This window comes from Pseudorasbora parva, chromosome 23, assembly GCF_024679245.1.
Source record: "Pseudorasbora parva isolate DD20220531a chromosome 23, ASM2467924v1, whole genome shotgun sequence".
In the NCBI taxonomy this organism is placed as follows: domain Eukaryota; kingdom Metazoa; phylum Chordata; class Actinopteri; order Cypriniformes; family Gobionidae; genus Pseudorasbora; species Pseudorasbora parva.
The window spans coordinates 36,336,960-36,352,420 of NC_090194.1; the positions used below are offsets into that span (position 1 = coordinate 36,336,960).

Sequence of the window (15,461 nt, forward strand, 5' to 3'; positions counted from 1 at the left end):
GGCGGTGTTTGGGCCCGTCCACCATTTTGGGATCCGACGCTATCGGTTGCCAGGGGCAACACTGTAAGAGCGATACAGAGATCGGAGCAGGAAAGACGGCTCGAGAAAGTATCACGTCGTTTAACGGAGAAATTTTAAAATGGAAAATAAAAAGAAATGGAGGTTAACTACAGAGAGAAATTGCTACCAGCACCAGGCAGAGGTGTTTACAGGAGCTGGATGATATCAAAAACGTCAATCCATACGAGCTGCCTGCAGCAAATGGAACAGAGACCTAACGTTAGACGCTTTAAGTTACTACCTTGCACGTTCCTGAAATGTTTCTATATATTTTTTGTGCATTCTGAATAATAAATAAATATATCTCCCCACCATCCTGCAACAGTCTAGTGCTCGCCCTCTCATGTATGAGTGTTTTTCTCATACTGACCATATTTTATACCTGATGACAAGTTTACATTTCTAAATGTATTTAACTAATAAAAAGGAACGCTTGTGTGCGCTGGTGCTTTTACTCCAGCCTTAGACTAAATGCTCAGTACGTACATGTAATGTTAGAGGAAAATGACAGTCAACTAGCTATAGGCCTATGTTACTTTGAATATTAATCATTTTGGCATTAACATGTAAATTACATAGAACAAAATTGACAATGAAAAATGACAGAATAGTTTTCAAAATGTTTAATACAAATTAATAAAGGATAGTGTTCATCAGATGTCAACACACTCCAGCATCGCGGCACTAGTAAGACGATGACTGCCACCCTGTAGTGAAATAATGGCGTATGTTTACCAGCAGCTGCTTTCTCGGATCGGCTGGGGTGGATTAAAACTTCATGTTCCGTTGAGTTTGGAAAATGATGTACATGGTATCAGGGCCGTACCCAGGATTTTCTAAATACAGAGGTCCAAATATGAATTTTGGAGGGTTTGAAAAAAAAAAAAACATTTCCCTCCTTTACATCTGCATTTTAAGACATAAGAAAATCAAAGAATCAGCTAACTGTAGCTTTAAAACCATGTCAGTGTGCAGTATAAATTATTTTAAGAAGACAACAGATTTTTATAAATGGGAATCTAGTTAAATGCCAGCAGCCATATCACCCTGTAGCCCAAGACTGGTTTCCCACTGAAGCTAAGCAGGGCTGAGCCTGGTCAGTACCTGGATGGGAGACCAACTGGGAAAACCAGCTGCTGGTAGAGGTGTTAGTGAGGCCAGCAGGGGGCGCTCACCCTGTGGTCTGTGTGGGTCCTAATGCCCCAGTATAGTGATGGGGACACTATACTGTCAATGAGTGCCGTCCTTCGGATGAGACGTTAAACCGAGGTCCTGACTCTCTGTGGTCGTTAAAAATCCCAGGATGTCCTTCGATAAAGAGTAGGGGTGTAACCCCGGCATCCTGGCCAAATTTGCCCATTGGCCTCTATCCATCATGGCCTCCTAATAATCCCCATATCCTGATTGGCCTAATCACTCTGTCTCCTCTCCACCAATCGGCTGGTGTGTGGTGAGCGTTCTGGCGCAATATGGCTGCCGTCGCATCATCCAGGTGGATGCTGCACATTGGTGGTGGTTGAGGAGATTCCCCCCTTCTGTATGTAAAGCGCTTTGGGTGTCTAGAAAAGCGCTATATAAATGTAATGAATTATTATTATTATTATAAATGTTGCAAAAAATTTAGACTCCAAATTAGAAAATCAGAAAATCTGTTTTGTTGTTAAATTGAGCCAAAAACAACATATGTGTGACTTCGTTCTTTGAAAACCTAGCTAAAGTAAATTTTTGTGATTTACATTATGTAAAGAACATTATTTGAACATATAACCTTGGTATATTTGATGTTGAATGAGTAAGATCATGTCAAAGATAGAAATCAATGTGAAAATATAACCAATGAGTGAAATCAAAATTTGATGCTCCTAATCTCAATATTAGATTATGAGAGTTTAGCCTGGATTTCACAGACAAGAATCACATTATGTGTAGCAATCAGGAATATTGTAGGCTAATGCAAAGTTGTAAATGTAAATTTACTGAAGGCTTCCAAGAAAACCAGGTCAAGAAAATGTTATTAGTTTGAATCCCTGATTATTAAACGCTCTCGCGGTGTTGTGATGTCAAACATCAGTCGTTGTTCGAAGTGCCGGTTGGTTGTTGTGGCATTTGTCCCGCCTCTCCTCCACTGTGATTGGTTATTGATGTTCACCCAAAGTTGAACTGTGGACGCTCAACTCGTAAAAATGGACAAAACCTGCCAGCTGTTGGCGCTATTGAAAAATGCGGTGCATCCATTGTAAACAATTGAAAACATACGCCGGGCGAGGCGAGAGCACCTGTTTGTACACGCCGCCTTAATAGGCTATTATTTTGCAACTTCTATTATGTACACCTCGGAGAATTACCGAGGTCCGGACCTTGGGGACCTCAATGGTGGGTACGGCCCTGCATGGTATAATCATCAGAATATCTCTTCTCCAGTCTCTGTCCGAATCCAATACCTGGCGGACCATCCTCCCAAAATGGCGGAAGGGGGCAGGGCGTGGTGTCCTGACGACGACATCTCATTCTCAATTCTGAAGTGGCCTCCTTTGAGTCCTGATCTGTTTCATTATTTCGAAAATATATGGAAAGAGCTGAAACTTGCAGTCTAGAGAAGGCACCCATCAAACCTGAGACAGCTGGAGCAGTGTGCTCAGGAAGAGTGGGCCAACCCACCTGTTAACAGATGCACAAGTCTCATTAAGAGTTACAGAAAACCTTTGATTGCAGTGATTGCCACTAAAGGTTGTGCAACAAAATACTAGGTTAGGGGTCCCATCGTTTTTGTCCATGCCATGTTCATGTGCTTTATTATTTACAATATTATGTTGAATAAAAAAGCGAAAGCAAAGTCTTATTTCTATTAAATTTCTATTAAAACACAGGAGAAGAAGCAGCAGAATCGAGCGATAGAAGCATTGCTGATGCACGTCAAGTCACCTTTATTTGTAAAGTGCTTCTTACTATGGAGATTGTTTCAAAGTAGATTCACAGTGTTAACAGGAAAATAATGCAACAGAATTTAATTCGGCTGTACAATCTTTTTGGCTACTTTGTAGTTGTATTGAGTATCAAAGATATTAGGAACGTTTACTCTCTACACTAAATGTACTTTTTACTCCAATACAGTTGTGTTGAGTAATGCTCAACACATTACATTTTGCATGGCAACAGTTTCTGCTATAAAGGGGCGATATCGCCATCTAAGGGTATTGAAGGTACTATAGCTTGTGCGTTTCGCCTTTACTCACAGAAACATGTCAACAGGGTTACTTTCCATGAACGCGAGTGCATTAGCAGGGAGTTGATGAATCGCTGGTGTTTGATTTATGAGATGATTTCTTGACTGCAGCTGCTGATGAAACCAGCTCATCCAGTGCAAGAATGCTTTCACTATTTTATTTAACATCACTTTATTTATCCGCTATATTGACGAACCCTTTTTGAAGGATGTTGGTTAACTTGTGTCCTTTTTGTGCACTTGAGCTTAACCGAGACTTGAGAGTTTGTAGAAGTTTAAGAGGGTGTTGTGTCTAGTGCTTCTTTAAGCCTACATTTACTATGAGTAAAATACTTAAAGGTGCACTATGTAAAAAGATTTCAGTAAAATATCCAAAAACCACTAGGCCAGTGTTATATATTTTGTTCAGTTGCGTACTTACAATATCCCAAATGTTTCCAACTATTTGTGAATCGGGAGACAACTGCTATTTTAACCAATGAACCGGGACATGTGAGGGCGTGGCCTGTCGATGACATCATATCTGCGGTACCCTCAGTTTCCGGTTTATTCAATTTTATTCAAGGTTTTGTGCAATTTTCCCCATTGAGATCATGTGTGAAATGTATTAAATTTTAAATTTTATTCCATTTACATATTTTTCATTTAACTTAATTTTTTATTTATTTAATTTTTATTAAATAAATTATTTTTATGTTACCTGCTAATAAAGTGGTAAACCTCACAAAAAACAATGCATTTGAGATCTATGAGTGTTGTGGCCCTTCATTGAGCACCTGTGAGGTGTCTGTTCACCCTCCATTAGATCCCTGAATAAATCATTCAGATCTCTTGTTCAGGGTGAAGACTCGTGAGACAGGAGCACTAGAAGTCTCTCACATTGGCTGTTTTTGGTTTATATATTTGTTCTCAGTCCTTGTGTTGATGTTTAATATGAGAAAGGGGATGAAGGATGGCAGCATATCAAATGCAGGGCAGAACGCTGTATGGTCCAAGAATGAAGCGGTTTAGAGTCAAGTGATGTTGTTTTTCGCTCATTTCCCAGATGAAAACCTTATGTCTCGCAGACGTTCGGGTATGAAAGGTCTATGTGTCGAGAGAGGCTGTGTTAATGGACCGCAGGTCTCATCCAGACGTGTTGAAAGGTCCTCCTCCGTTCCTCTAATGTGCTTCTGTGCTTTTTGTTCCAGGTCCACACGAAGTTCCACTGCCGTCAGGCCCACGCTCCCGGAACGGACACGTCCTGCCTCGCCTTCTCCTACGACGGAGTAACTCTAGCATCACGAGGAGGTTAGACCACCGGCCGCTTTAAGACCAGGACAAACTTTCTTTAGCATATGTACAGTGTTTTTATATTTATATAAACATATAAAAAATACACACACACACACACACACACACACACACACACACACAATTATTTTAAACGTACAGTTTATGTGTGTAAATACAGAATCACATTTAATAAAAACATATTTTTACATTAATTATAATTTATTTAATTGTTTAGAATAAAACTTTCTTTAAGTTTATTTGTTTATTTGTTTAATGTATTTTTAATAATATATTTTTTTAATGAAACATTTAAGGATATTTATACAGTGTATATATGTGTGTGTGTGTGTGTGTGTGTGTGTGTGTGTGTGTGTGTGTGTGTGTGTGTGTGTGTGTGTGTGTGTGTGTGTGTGTGTGTGTGTGTGTGTGTAGTTATTTTTATACATTTATTTAGTTGTTTATAAAATACAGTATTTAAATATATATATATTCTTATATGTAAGAATTTTCATGCATTAATCATTTTTTTAATTGCCAGTGTTTGTACAGATTGTAATGAAACTTAATGAACGAGACTTTCCCAGACTTCCTCGGTTGTCTATGCCTGTAAAATCAAAAGTGTGTGACGTTTATGTGCACTCCCGAGATCCTCTCTTACGTTAATGCTTATACAATGTTCAGGATAATGCCGAAAGATTCTGTACTGTAATTTTAATGTGTCATGCAAAAAAAAGGGAATCAATCAAACTTTATTCTCACATAGTCAGATCTACAGCTCTGGAAAAAATTAAGAGACCACTTAACATTGATTTCTCAATGTTAAGTGGTCTCTTAATATTTTCAGAGCTGTATATAGTCTATAGTCTCAAGTATTTAAAAGCACATTATCATAACAGAGTAATTTTAATAACCTCATATGTTAACATGAATCCCAGAGCTGGTGTAAACATATCCATATCACTATGATCAGATGCTTTCTGAACCGCTGTTTTCTCATTTATGATGTTAGTTTTGATAGCAAATTTTGATTTAGTTTAATTTTTTTTATTGTTTTTAGTTTTAGTTTAACTAAAATCTAATAAGTTTAGTTCAACTGTAATGCATTAATTGAGCATTTAAGTATCACATAACCGACTGTTACTGAATACATGAGAACATTTTGACATAATTGTATTTTTGACCTATTCAATTGCAAAAATACACGCTCAATTCACTTTTTACGTTTGTTTTTTTAAACATATCTATAGTTTTTATAATCTTGTATTTCTGTTTTAGTTAGTATATCAGGTTAAGCTAAAGCTTCAGATAAGTTTGTTTATTCTTTTTATTTCAGTTTACATTTATGTAATTTCGAGTAATGAATATGTTTTAATGGTTTTAGTGAACTATTATAACCCTGATACTTCATTGAATAATGTGTGTCAAATCCTGTTCTTAGTCTTTCCTCCTGACTATGAGTTAAATGGGTTTCTTTTAATCATAAGTGATTTATATAATGTGTGATTTTTAATTATAAACAAGCTCAAATACACCAGGGCTCTTATTTTGAAATGCTTTATTATTGCAGTTCAGATGAGCGGATCAAATATGCATTGATGCAACCGTCTTAACACATATGACTATATAAACATGGTAAAGTAACACTGTGATTATTCCTCAGCATTAGCTCATTAATATCACCTGTCATAAATGTGTGTTGATGGATTGAGTCTGGAGAAGCTCTACAGATCCGTGTTTTCCCGCCGTTAGATCCGTTACACATTCACTAACATTCTCCTCTCGTTTTTATTCGTTAATGAAAATGACAGTAGATTTTCCTCATAGTTTGTCATCCAAAACATTTTTATTGTCTCATTTTCGTCAGTGAAAAAGCTAATAAAAAATTATGACAAATTATTCGTCAACAGAATTAATGATGTGTTTTTGTTATTGAGAGGCGTCAGATGTTCGTTAACGTTATATCACTGCAAAGGCATTTTGGCCAACATGGTCAGATATACTCCTAGTATGATATTATTCATTATTCATAATTTATCTAAATTATTCATACCAGGAAATAAGATTGTATTCATGCCGCCAACCCTATTCTGTCATGATAGCTGAATATGTGGGTTTTAAATGCTAAAACATATTGAATATGTGAGAATAAGCTTGATGCAAACACAAAGCGTGACTGTATCCAGATAATGGAGGGCTTGTGCTTTCCGTGACCTCTGACCGTGGCGTGGAAATGACCCGTGTGTGTAGGGAGTCAAACTTTGAAAAGCGTTAGTCAGCACACGCGTGTGGAGATCCCGTCAGAGTCACGTATGATTGAGTCGCCTCCGGTTCTCTGACTCACGCCACGGGACAATCGCGCGGATTGAGCCGAGAGCAGAAGGAAAGCACCGCCTGACATCACGGGTCATCTGATGTGTGCTTTTCTGACCCACGTTTTGTCTGTGTGTGTTTTCAGGAGACGACACGCTGAAGACGTGGGACATTCGGAGCTTCAGGAAGCCTCTTGCTGTGGTTTCTGGATTGACCTCCTACTTTCCCATGTAAATGGAAACTTCCTTAAACAGATGCAATTTTTACACCCATGTTATGAAAATTAATTATTAATTGTTTACAGATTGTGTGCCCTGATCTCTACTGATCTGACTTATCTCTAGTTCGTAACATTGAGAAAATAATTAATAATTTAATTTATAGATAGATAGATAGATAGATAGATAGATAGATAGATAGATAGATAGATAGATAGATAGATAGATAGATAGATAGATAGATAGATAGATAGATAGATAGATAGATAAATTATTCTTAATTATTATTGATTTAATATATTAATAATTCATTAATTATTAATATTATATATATATATATATATATATATATATATATATATATATATATATATATATATAAAATATTAAAATTATATTACATTAATAATAATAAATCATAATTTATTTAATTATTTCTTTATATATATATATATATATATATATATATATATATATATATATATATATATATAAAATATATTAAAAAATATTATTTCTTTATTTATATATATATATATATATATATATATATATATATATATATATATATATATATATATAAAGAATATTTATATATATATATAAAGAATATATATATATATATATATATATATATATATATACAGTATTGTTCAAAATAATAGCAGTACAATGTGACTAACCAGAATAATCAAGGTTTTTAGTATATTTTTGTATTGCTACGTGGCAAACAAGTTACCAGTAGGTTCAGTAGATTCTCAGAAAACAAATGAGACCCAGCATTCATGATATGCACGCTCTTAAGGCTGTGCAATTGGGCAATTAGTTGAATTAGTTGAAAGGGGTGTGTTCAAAAAAATAGCAGTGTGGCATTCAATCACTGAGGTCATCAATTTTGTGAAGAAACAGGTGTGAATCAGGTGGCCCCGATTTAAGGATGAAGCCAACACTTGTTGAACATGCATTTGAAAGCTGAGGAAAATGGGTCGTTCAAGACATTGTTCAGAAGAACAGCGTACTTTGATTAAAAAGTTGATTAGAGAGGGGAAAACCTATAAAGAGGTGCACAAAATAATAGGCTGTTATGCTAAAATGATCTCCAATGCCTTAAAATGGAGAGCAAAACCAGAGAGACGTGGAAGAAAACGGAAGACAACCATCAAAATGGATAGAAGAATAACCAGAATGGCAAAGGCTCAGCCAATGATCACCTCCAGGATGATCAAAGACAGTCTGGAGTTACCTGTAAGTACTGTGACAGTTAGAAGACGTCTGTGTGAAGCTAATCTATTTTCAAGAATTCCCCGCAAAGTCCCTCTGTTAAAAAAAAGGCATGTGCAGAAGAGGTTACAATTTGCCAAAGAACACATCAACTGGCCTAAAGAGAAATGGAGGAACATTTTGTGGACTGATGAGAGTAAAATTGTTCTTTTTGGGTCCAAGGGCCACAGGCAGTTTGTGAGACGACCCCCAAACTCTGAATTCAAGCCACAGTACACAGTGAAGACAGTGAAGCATGGAGGTGCAAGCATCATGATATGGGCATGTTTCTCCTACTATGGTGTTGGGCCTATTTATCGCATACCAGGGATCATGGATCAGTTTGCATATGTTAAAATACTTGAAGAGGTCATGTTGCCCTATGCTGAAGAGGACATGCCCTTGAAATGGTTGTTTCAACAAGACAATGACCCAAAACACACTAGTAAACGGGCAAAGTCTTGGTTCCAAACCAACAAAATTAATGTTATGGAGTGGCCAGCCCAATCTCCAGACCTTAATCCAATTGAGAACTTGTGGGGTGATATCAAAAATGCTGTTTCTGAAGCAAAACCAAGAAATGTGAATGAATTGTGGAATGTTGTTAAAGAATCATGGAGTGGAATAACAGCTGAGAGGTGCCACAAGTTGGTTGACTCCATGCCACACAGATGTCAAGCAGTTTTAAAAAACTGTGGTCATACAACTAAATATTAGTTTAGTGATTCACAGGATTGCTAAATCCCAGAAAAAAAAATGTTTGTATAAAATAGTTTTGAGTTTGTACAGTCAAAGGTAGACACTGCTATTTTTTTGAACACACTCCTTTCAACTAATTGCCCAATTGCACAGCCTTAAGAGCGTGCATATCATGAATGCTGGGTCTTGTTTGTTTTCTGACAATCTACTGAACCTACTGGTAACTTGTTTGCCACGTAGCAATAAAAAATATACTAAAAACCTTGATTATTCTGGTTAGTCACATTGTACTGTTATTATTTTGAACAAGACTGTATATATATATAATAATTATTTTTAATGAATATACACTCACCTAAAGGATTATAAGGAACACCTGTTCAATTTCTCATTAATGCAATTATCTAATCAGCCAATCACATGGCAGCTGCTTCAATGCATTTAGGGGTGTGGTCCTGGTCAAGACAATCTCCTGAACTCCAAACTGAATGTCAGAATGGGAAAGAAAGGTGATTTAAGCATTTTTGAGCGTGGCATGGTTGTTGGTGCCAGACGGGCCGGTCTGAGTATTTCACAATCTGCTCAGTTACTGGGATTTTCACACACAACCATTTCTAGGGTTTACAAAGAATGGTGTGAAAAGGGAAGAGCATCCAGTATGCAGCAGTCCTGTGGGCGCAAATGCCTTGTTGATGCTCGAGGTCAGAGGAGAATGGGCCGACTGATTCAAGCTGATGGAAGAGCAACTTTGACTGAAATAACCACTCGTTACAACCGAGGTATGCAGCAAAGCATTTGTGAAGCCACAACACGCAAAACCTTGAGGCGGATGGGCTACACTAGCAGAAGACCCCACCGGGTACCATTCATCTCCACTACAAACAGGAAAAAGAGGCGACAATTTACACAAGCTCACCAAAACTGGACAGTTGAAGACTGGAGAAATGTTGCCTGGTCTGATGAGTCTCGATTTCTGTTGAGACATTCAGATGGTAGAGTCAGAATTTGGCGTAAACAGAATGAGAACATGGATCCATCATGCCTTGTTACCACTGTGCAGGCTGGTGGTGGTGGTGTAATGGTGTGGGGGATGTTTTCTTGGCACACTTTAGGCCCCTTAGTGCCAATTGGGCATCGTTTAAATGCCACGGCCTACCTGAGCATTGTTTCTGACCATGTCCATCCCTTTATGACCACCATGTCCCCATCCTGTGATGGCTACTTCCAGCAGGATAATGCACCATGTCACAAAGTATGCACAAATCTCCATCAACTGCAAGATGCTCTCCTATCAATATGGGCCAATATTAAAATTAAGGCCGTTCTGAAGGCGAAAGGGTATTAGTGTGTGTTCCTAATAACCCTTTAGGTGAGTGTAATATATTTATATCAAATAAAATAATAAATTATTCTTTATATATATATAATGTAATTTTATATAATTTTAATGTAAAATATTAATATTCTTAATATTATATTACATTTATAATAATTAATCGTAATTCATTTAGTTATTTTTATATGCATATATACACACACACACACACACACACACACACACACACACACACACACACACACACACACACACTCACACACATGCTCACAATCTCTCTCTCTCTCTCTCTGTCTCTTTCCATATGCATTCCTATGAAAGTAAAATATTTATTTAAAAATATATATATAAAAAAAAGGATAATGCATATAATAATGTTAGCATTATAATACGGCGCTGGATATGAATTGTGTATAAATGATGTTTTCCTGCAGTATTGTTTAAGTTATAACTCTAAGTAAATTGAGTTCCCACAGTCCTCCTGAACAATTCAGGGAATTTCAGAAGAGCAATTTGTTTTTGGCCTGGAGAATATGTTTTTATGGTCGTTATATATGTTTTTTGGGTTATTTTTAGGTCAGTTTTAAAGTATTTACTTTTTGAGTTCAGTCTTTGTAAAATCATTTAAGTTCATCAGAAATGGCTGGAAAAGTCATGGAATTAGAAAGTATTATTATAGTATTATTTATCTACCACTGTATTACTAATGCATGTTTTGAATTTGAATGTTTATATTTTCAGTTAAAGTTTGGGTCATTTTTGTATAGTCCATTTGCAATTTAGTTTTTGTGATTTTAGCACTCAAACATACAAGTTTTTTTATCTAATATTTATATTTCCGCCTTATTGACCTTGTAATTTTGAATAGTTCTGGTAAGGGTAAGCATAATGTTAGAACTCAGTTATTGCTGAAAACAGATGATTATGAATTATCATAAGGCCTTATGAGTGTGAAGTGTCACGCTGTGTGTTTTCGGATCAGGACGGACTGCTGCTTCAGCCCGGATGATAAGCTGCTGCTGACGGGAACCTCGGTCAGGAAGGACGAAGGCAACGGGAAGCTGCTGTTCTTTGAGCGGCAATCTCTTCAGAAGGCCTATGAGATCGAAGTGGCCGATGCGGTAGGATATTCTCATGCGTTATTATGAGTTATGTAGTGCTGAGTCTGTGCTTGTAATGTTTCCAGATCACAAAATATGATTGGACAAAGTGCAGATGTGAAGAGATCCGCGCGGGTTAGGATTGACTCACACACGTCAAACTCACACTAACCTAATATAACACAGATTTTATATATACATTAATATAAATAGGTGAAGATGACAAATAAGCATTTTATTATTGCAGGCTTTATTATATATATTACATTTTCTATTTTATATATATATATATATATATATATATATATATATATATATATATATATATATATATATATATATATGAAATAAATATAAAATAATAAATTACAATAAAAGTATAATACATTAATCTGCAATGATGAAAAACACACACACACACACACATATTTAAATGTTACTAATAAATATAAAAAATTGTATGTGAAATAATTTTATAAGATAAATAAAATCTAAATACAAAAAAACGAATAAAAAAGCACATCACAAAATTACTAAAAATGTGAAAAATATCAATAAAATAAAAGTAAAAGCTAATTCAAAATAAAAATTGATAGCATAATTTAATATATAAAATTGGGATTCTAAGGCAAGAACATAAACTGCTTACATACATTTATTGTGAAATTTGCTTATGCAAATAATTTTTATTTGAAAATGTTCTTCAGGTTTGTACATCCAATATGAAGTATAGCTAATTTAAGTTGGGAAACAATATGTTGTATTTATAAATGTTACTCTTACTATTTATCTAACAGTTTAAAAGTTTTTCCTTAGAATAAGAATAGCTGGATTTTAGGAAGGGGGTCCCTCATAAAGGCTCATCATATTTGGGGGTCCTTGTCATCATAAAGTTTGAAAACCCCAGGGGCCTGTTGCACAAATCTAGGATAAGGGATTAAGCCGGGATATCTTGGTGATCCTGGCTCAATTTATCTTCTAATATACAGTTATCTTTCGTTATCGTTCTTGGTGTGAGTGTGTCTTCAGGGTACGTTTACACGAAAGCGGTGTACTAAATTTTGCATTCAGATGACTAGATCACCAAGATATCCCTTATCCTAGTTTTGTGAAATAGGCCTCGGGTCTGGAAGACTGCGGTCTTGAATTACTTGATACATCGTCAGATAACCAGTGCAAGTGCTGGCAGGAAAGAAACTTTCCGCCTGTCTGTCCCTTTGGAAGCAAAGGGAAGGTTGTCTTCCTCCATCCATTTGCTGGAATGACACACTGTGGTGGGCGATCTGAGGCGAGAGAAAGCTCTTGTGAGGTCAGAGCGGATGGCGAGACGGCTCTCTCATCTGACTGACGTTGAGTGGGTTTCTCCATCCCAGTGCTCCGCGTCGCTCCATCTGCAGTCATAACACCGTGAGGCTAATGGACTCCACCCCAGGTTGCTTCAGGTCTTAAAGCTGACAGGATGGCATAAAGCAGATGTTGACGTCTCACGTACTCAGCTCAGAGAATCAGAGGCGTTCATCTTATGTAGTGTGTTTAATCATTGCAGACATTTTCCAAACCCTTCTTCTTCTAATGCTGCTGCTGCTACTCTACACTAAAAGAAGAACAATAAGTTTTGAATTCGTGTTGTGCATTTTGATATGTGATCGTTTTTTTTATTTTGTTTTTTTAGTTTTAATAAGCATCCATCATTCGTTCTCTCAGATACTGCTAAATGTCTTACATTGGGCTTTACAGAACAATAATGTCATGTGACATAAAAAATAATTTATTATTTCATTTACATTTTATATATAATAAGTTATTATTGTCATTATTATTATTTAATAATAATATTGTCAAATTAATATAATTTCATGTTATAATATATATACTGACCGGGTATAACATTATGACCTATAATTGTGTCCACTAGACGTCTGATGGTGTACTGTGAGATCTTACACCAAGATGTTAGCAGCAGATCTTTTAAGTCCTGTAAGTTACGTGGTGGGGCCTCCATAATTCAGCACATCCCACAGATGCTCGATTGGATTGAGATCTGGGGAATCTGGAGGCCGAGTCGACGCCTCAAACTGGTTGTTGTGCTCCTCAAACCATTCCTGAAGCATTTGTGCTTTGTGTCAGGAGCATTATCCTGCTGGAAGAGCCACAGCCACCAGAATACCGTTTCCATGAAAGGCTGAACATGGTCTCAGCAATGCTTAGGTAGGTGGAGCGTGTCAAAGTAACATCCACATGGATGGAGGACCCAAGGTTTCCCAGCAGAACATTGGCCAAAGCATCACACTGCCTCCGCCGGCTCGCCTTTTTCCCATAGTGCATCCTGGGGCCATGTGTTCCCCAGATAAGCCACACACACACACACACCCGGCCATCCACGTGATGTAACAGAACACGTGATTCCTCAGACCAGGCCACCTTCTTCCATTGCTCCGTGGTCCAGTTCTGATGCTCACGTGCCACTGTTGGCGCTTTTGGCGGGGTCAGGGGTCAGGACAGGCACCCTGACTGGTCCATACGCAACAAACTGAGCTGCTCTGTGTATTCTGACAGCTTTCTATTAGAACCAGCATTAACTTCTGGAGCAGTTTGAGCTCCAGTAGCTCGTCTGTTTGATCGGACCCCACGGGCCAGCCTTCGCTCCCCACGTGCATCAATGAGCCTTGGCCGCCCATGACCCTGTGGCCAGTTCTCCACTGGTCCTTCCTTGGAGCACTTTTGATAGATACTGACCACTGCAGACCGGGAACAGCCCACAAGAGCTGCAGTTTTGGAGATGGTCTGACCCAGTTGCCTAGCCGTCACAATCTGGCCAAACTTGCTCAAATCCTTACGCTTGCCCATTTCTCCTGCTTCACACACATCAACTCTGAGGACAAAATGTTCACTTGCTGCCTAATATATCCCACCCACTAACAGGAGCCGTGATGAAGAGATCATCAGTGTTATCAGTGGTCATAAATGTTATGGCTGATCAGTGTGTGTATATATATATATACATGTTATTATTTGTCATTTAAATAATCTATTTTTTTCTTCTCTGAGACGTTAGGCAGTATGGGCAAGCTACTCTTTTCCATAGGAGGACAACAAACGCTTATTTATTGTGCCAAACTCTATAAAATCCCCATCATTGGTGTCCGGCTGCAGTAGAATGACACTGGCAGCAGTGGATGACAGCTCTCGTTGGGTGTAAATACTTTTGGACCGTTCAGAGGGCTAGAGTTATTTATAGCTGACCTGACGAGCGAGCTATTTACGGTGTTTATCCAGCGCGTCTCTGCGCAGGACGACTGAAGAATTTAAGTGCTGTCTTTATGAAGTGGTCCTGTGACAGGAAGAGCCACCAATCATGCGAGTGTAAACACTGGACGTAACCCCGCGGCGGGGTCACGCTCTGGACGCCGTTCCAGGCTGGAAAGAGTAAATACTCCAGGGGTGGTTCTCGGCTTCGCTGACTTTTTCACAAGGTGCAAAAACCAGGTGAGACATCTGCGTCCTGCAGGAAGCCCTCTGGTCCGTGTGCGTGGGACGTTTGGAATGCGGCTCGATGCCCGAAAGCTAAAACAGAGCCATGATACGGGATGTGGTGTTTATTTAAGTGTGGTACCGTATCTCAGAGCGGGGCCGTTTTTACAGGCTTCTGGACGGGCACAGAAAGACTCCATAAACTTTGAGCTCGACGCAGGTTAATGTTAATGTTAATGTTAGGGCAGATTTCAGGAGTTTAACGCCTCTGCAGGTGTATTTCTGACTTCAATCTCTGTTTCATGGCACATCTTTTCCCGAGTTGGAAAACCCCTTTCACTCCAGCGTAACGAAAGCATCGGTGTGTCTCCTGCCACGAGCTCATCCTGTCCTGTAAACAGCTTGTTTTGTTTAGAAAAGACTGAAGATTGAATAAGTTGCTGAAATACTGCTTCAGTCTTTGCCATAACCACAGTCAATGTGCTGATTGACCAATAATTCATCATTAT

The 15,461-nt window shown here is 37.8% G+C and overlaps 1 protein-coding gene across 1 annotated transcript in view; it reads left to right on the top strand.

Moving 5' to 3' along the window:
- LOC137061997 (WD repeat-containing protein 70) overlaps nucleotides 1–15,461 on the top strand; it is a 138,427-nt gene that overhangs the window by 93,118 nt on the left and 29,848 nt on the right. Inside the window, exons 11-13 of the mRNA XM_067432738.1 lie at nucleotides 4,474–4,573; nucleotides 7,014–7,098; nucleotides 11,364–11,502. Coding sequence (XP_067288839.1) covers nucleotides 4,474–4,573; nucleotides 7,014–7,098; nucleotides 11,364–11,502 — 324 coding nt within the window. The remainder of the gene's footprint in view (nucleotides 1–4,473; nucleotides 4,574–7,013; nucleotides 7,099–11,363; nucleotides 11,503–15,461) is intronic.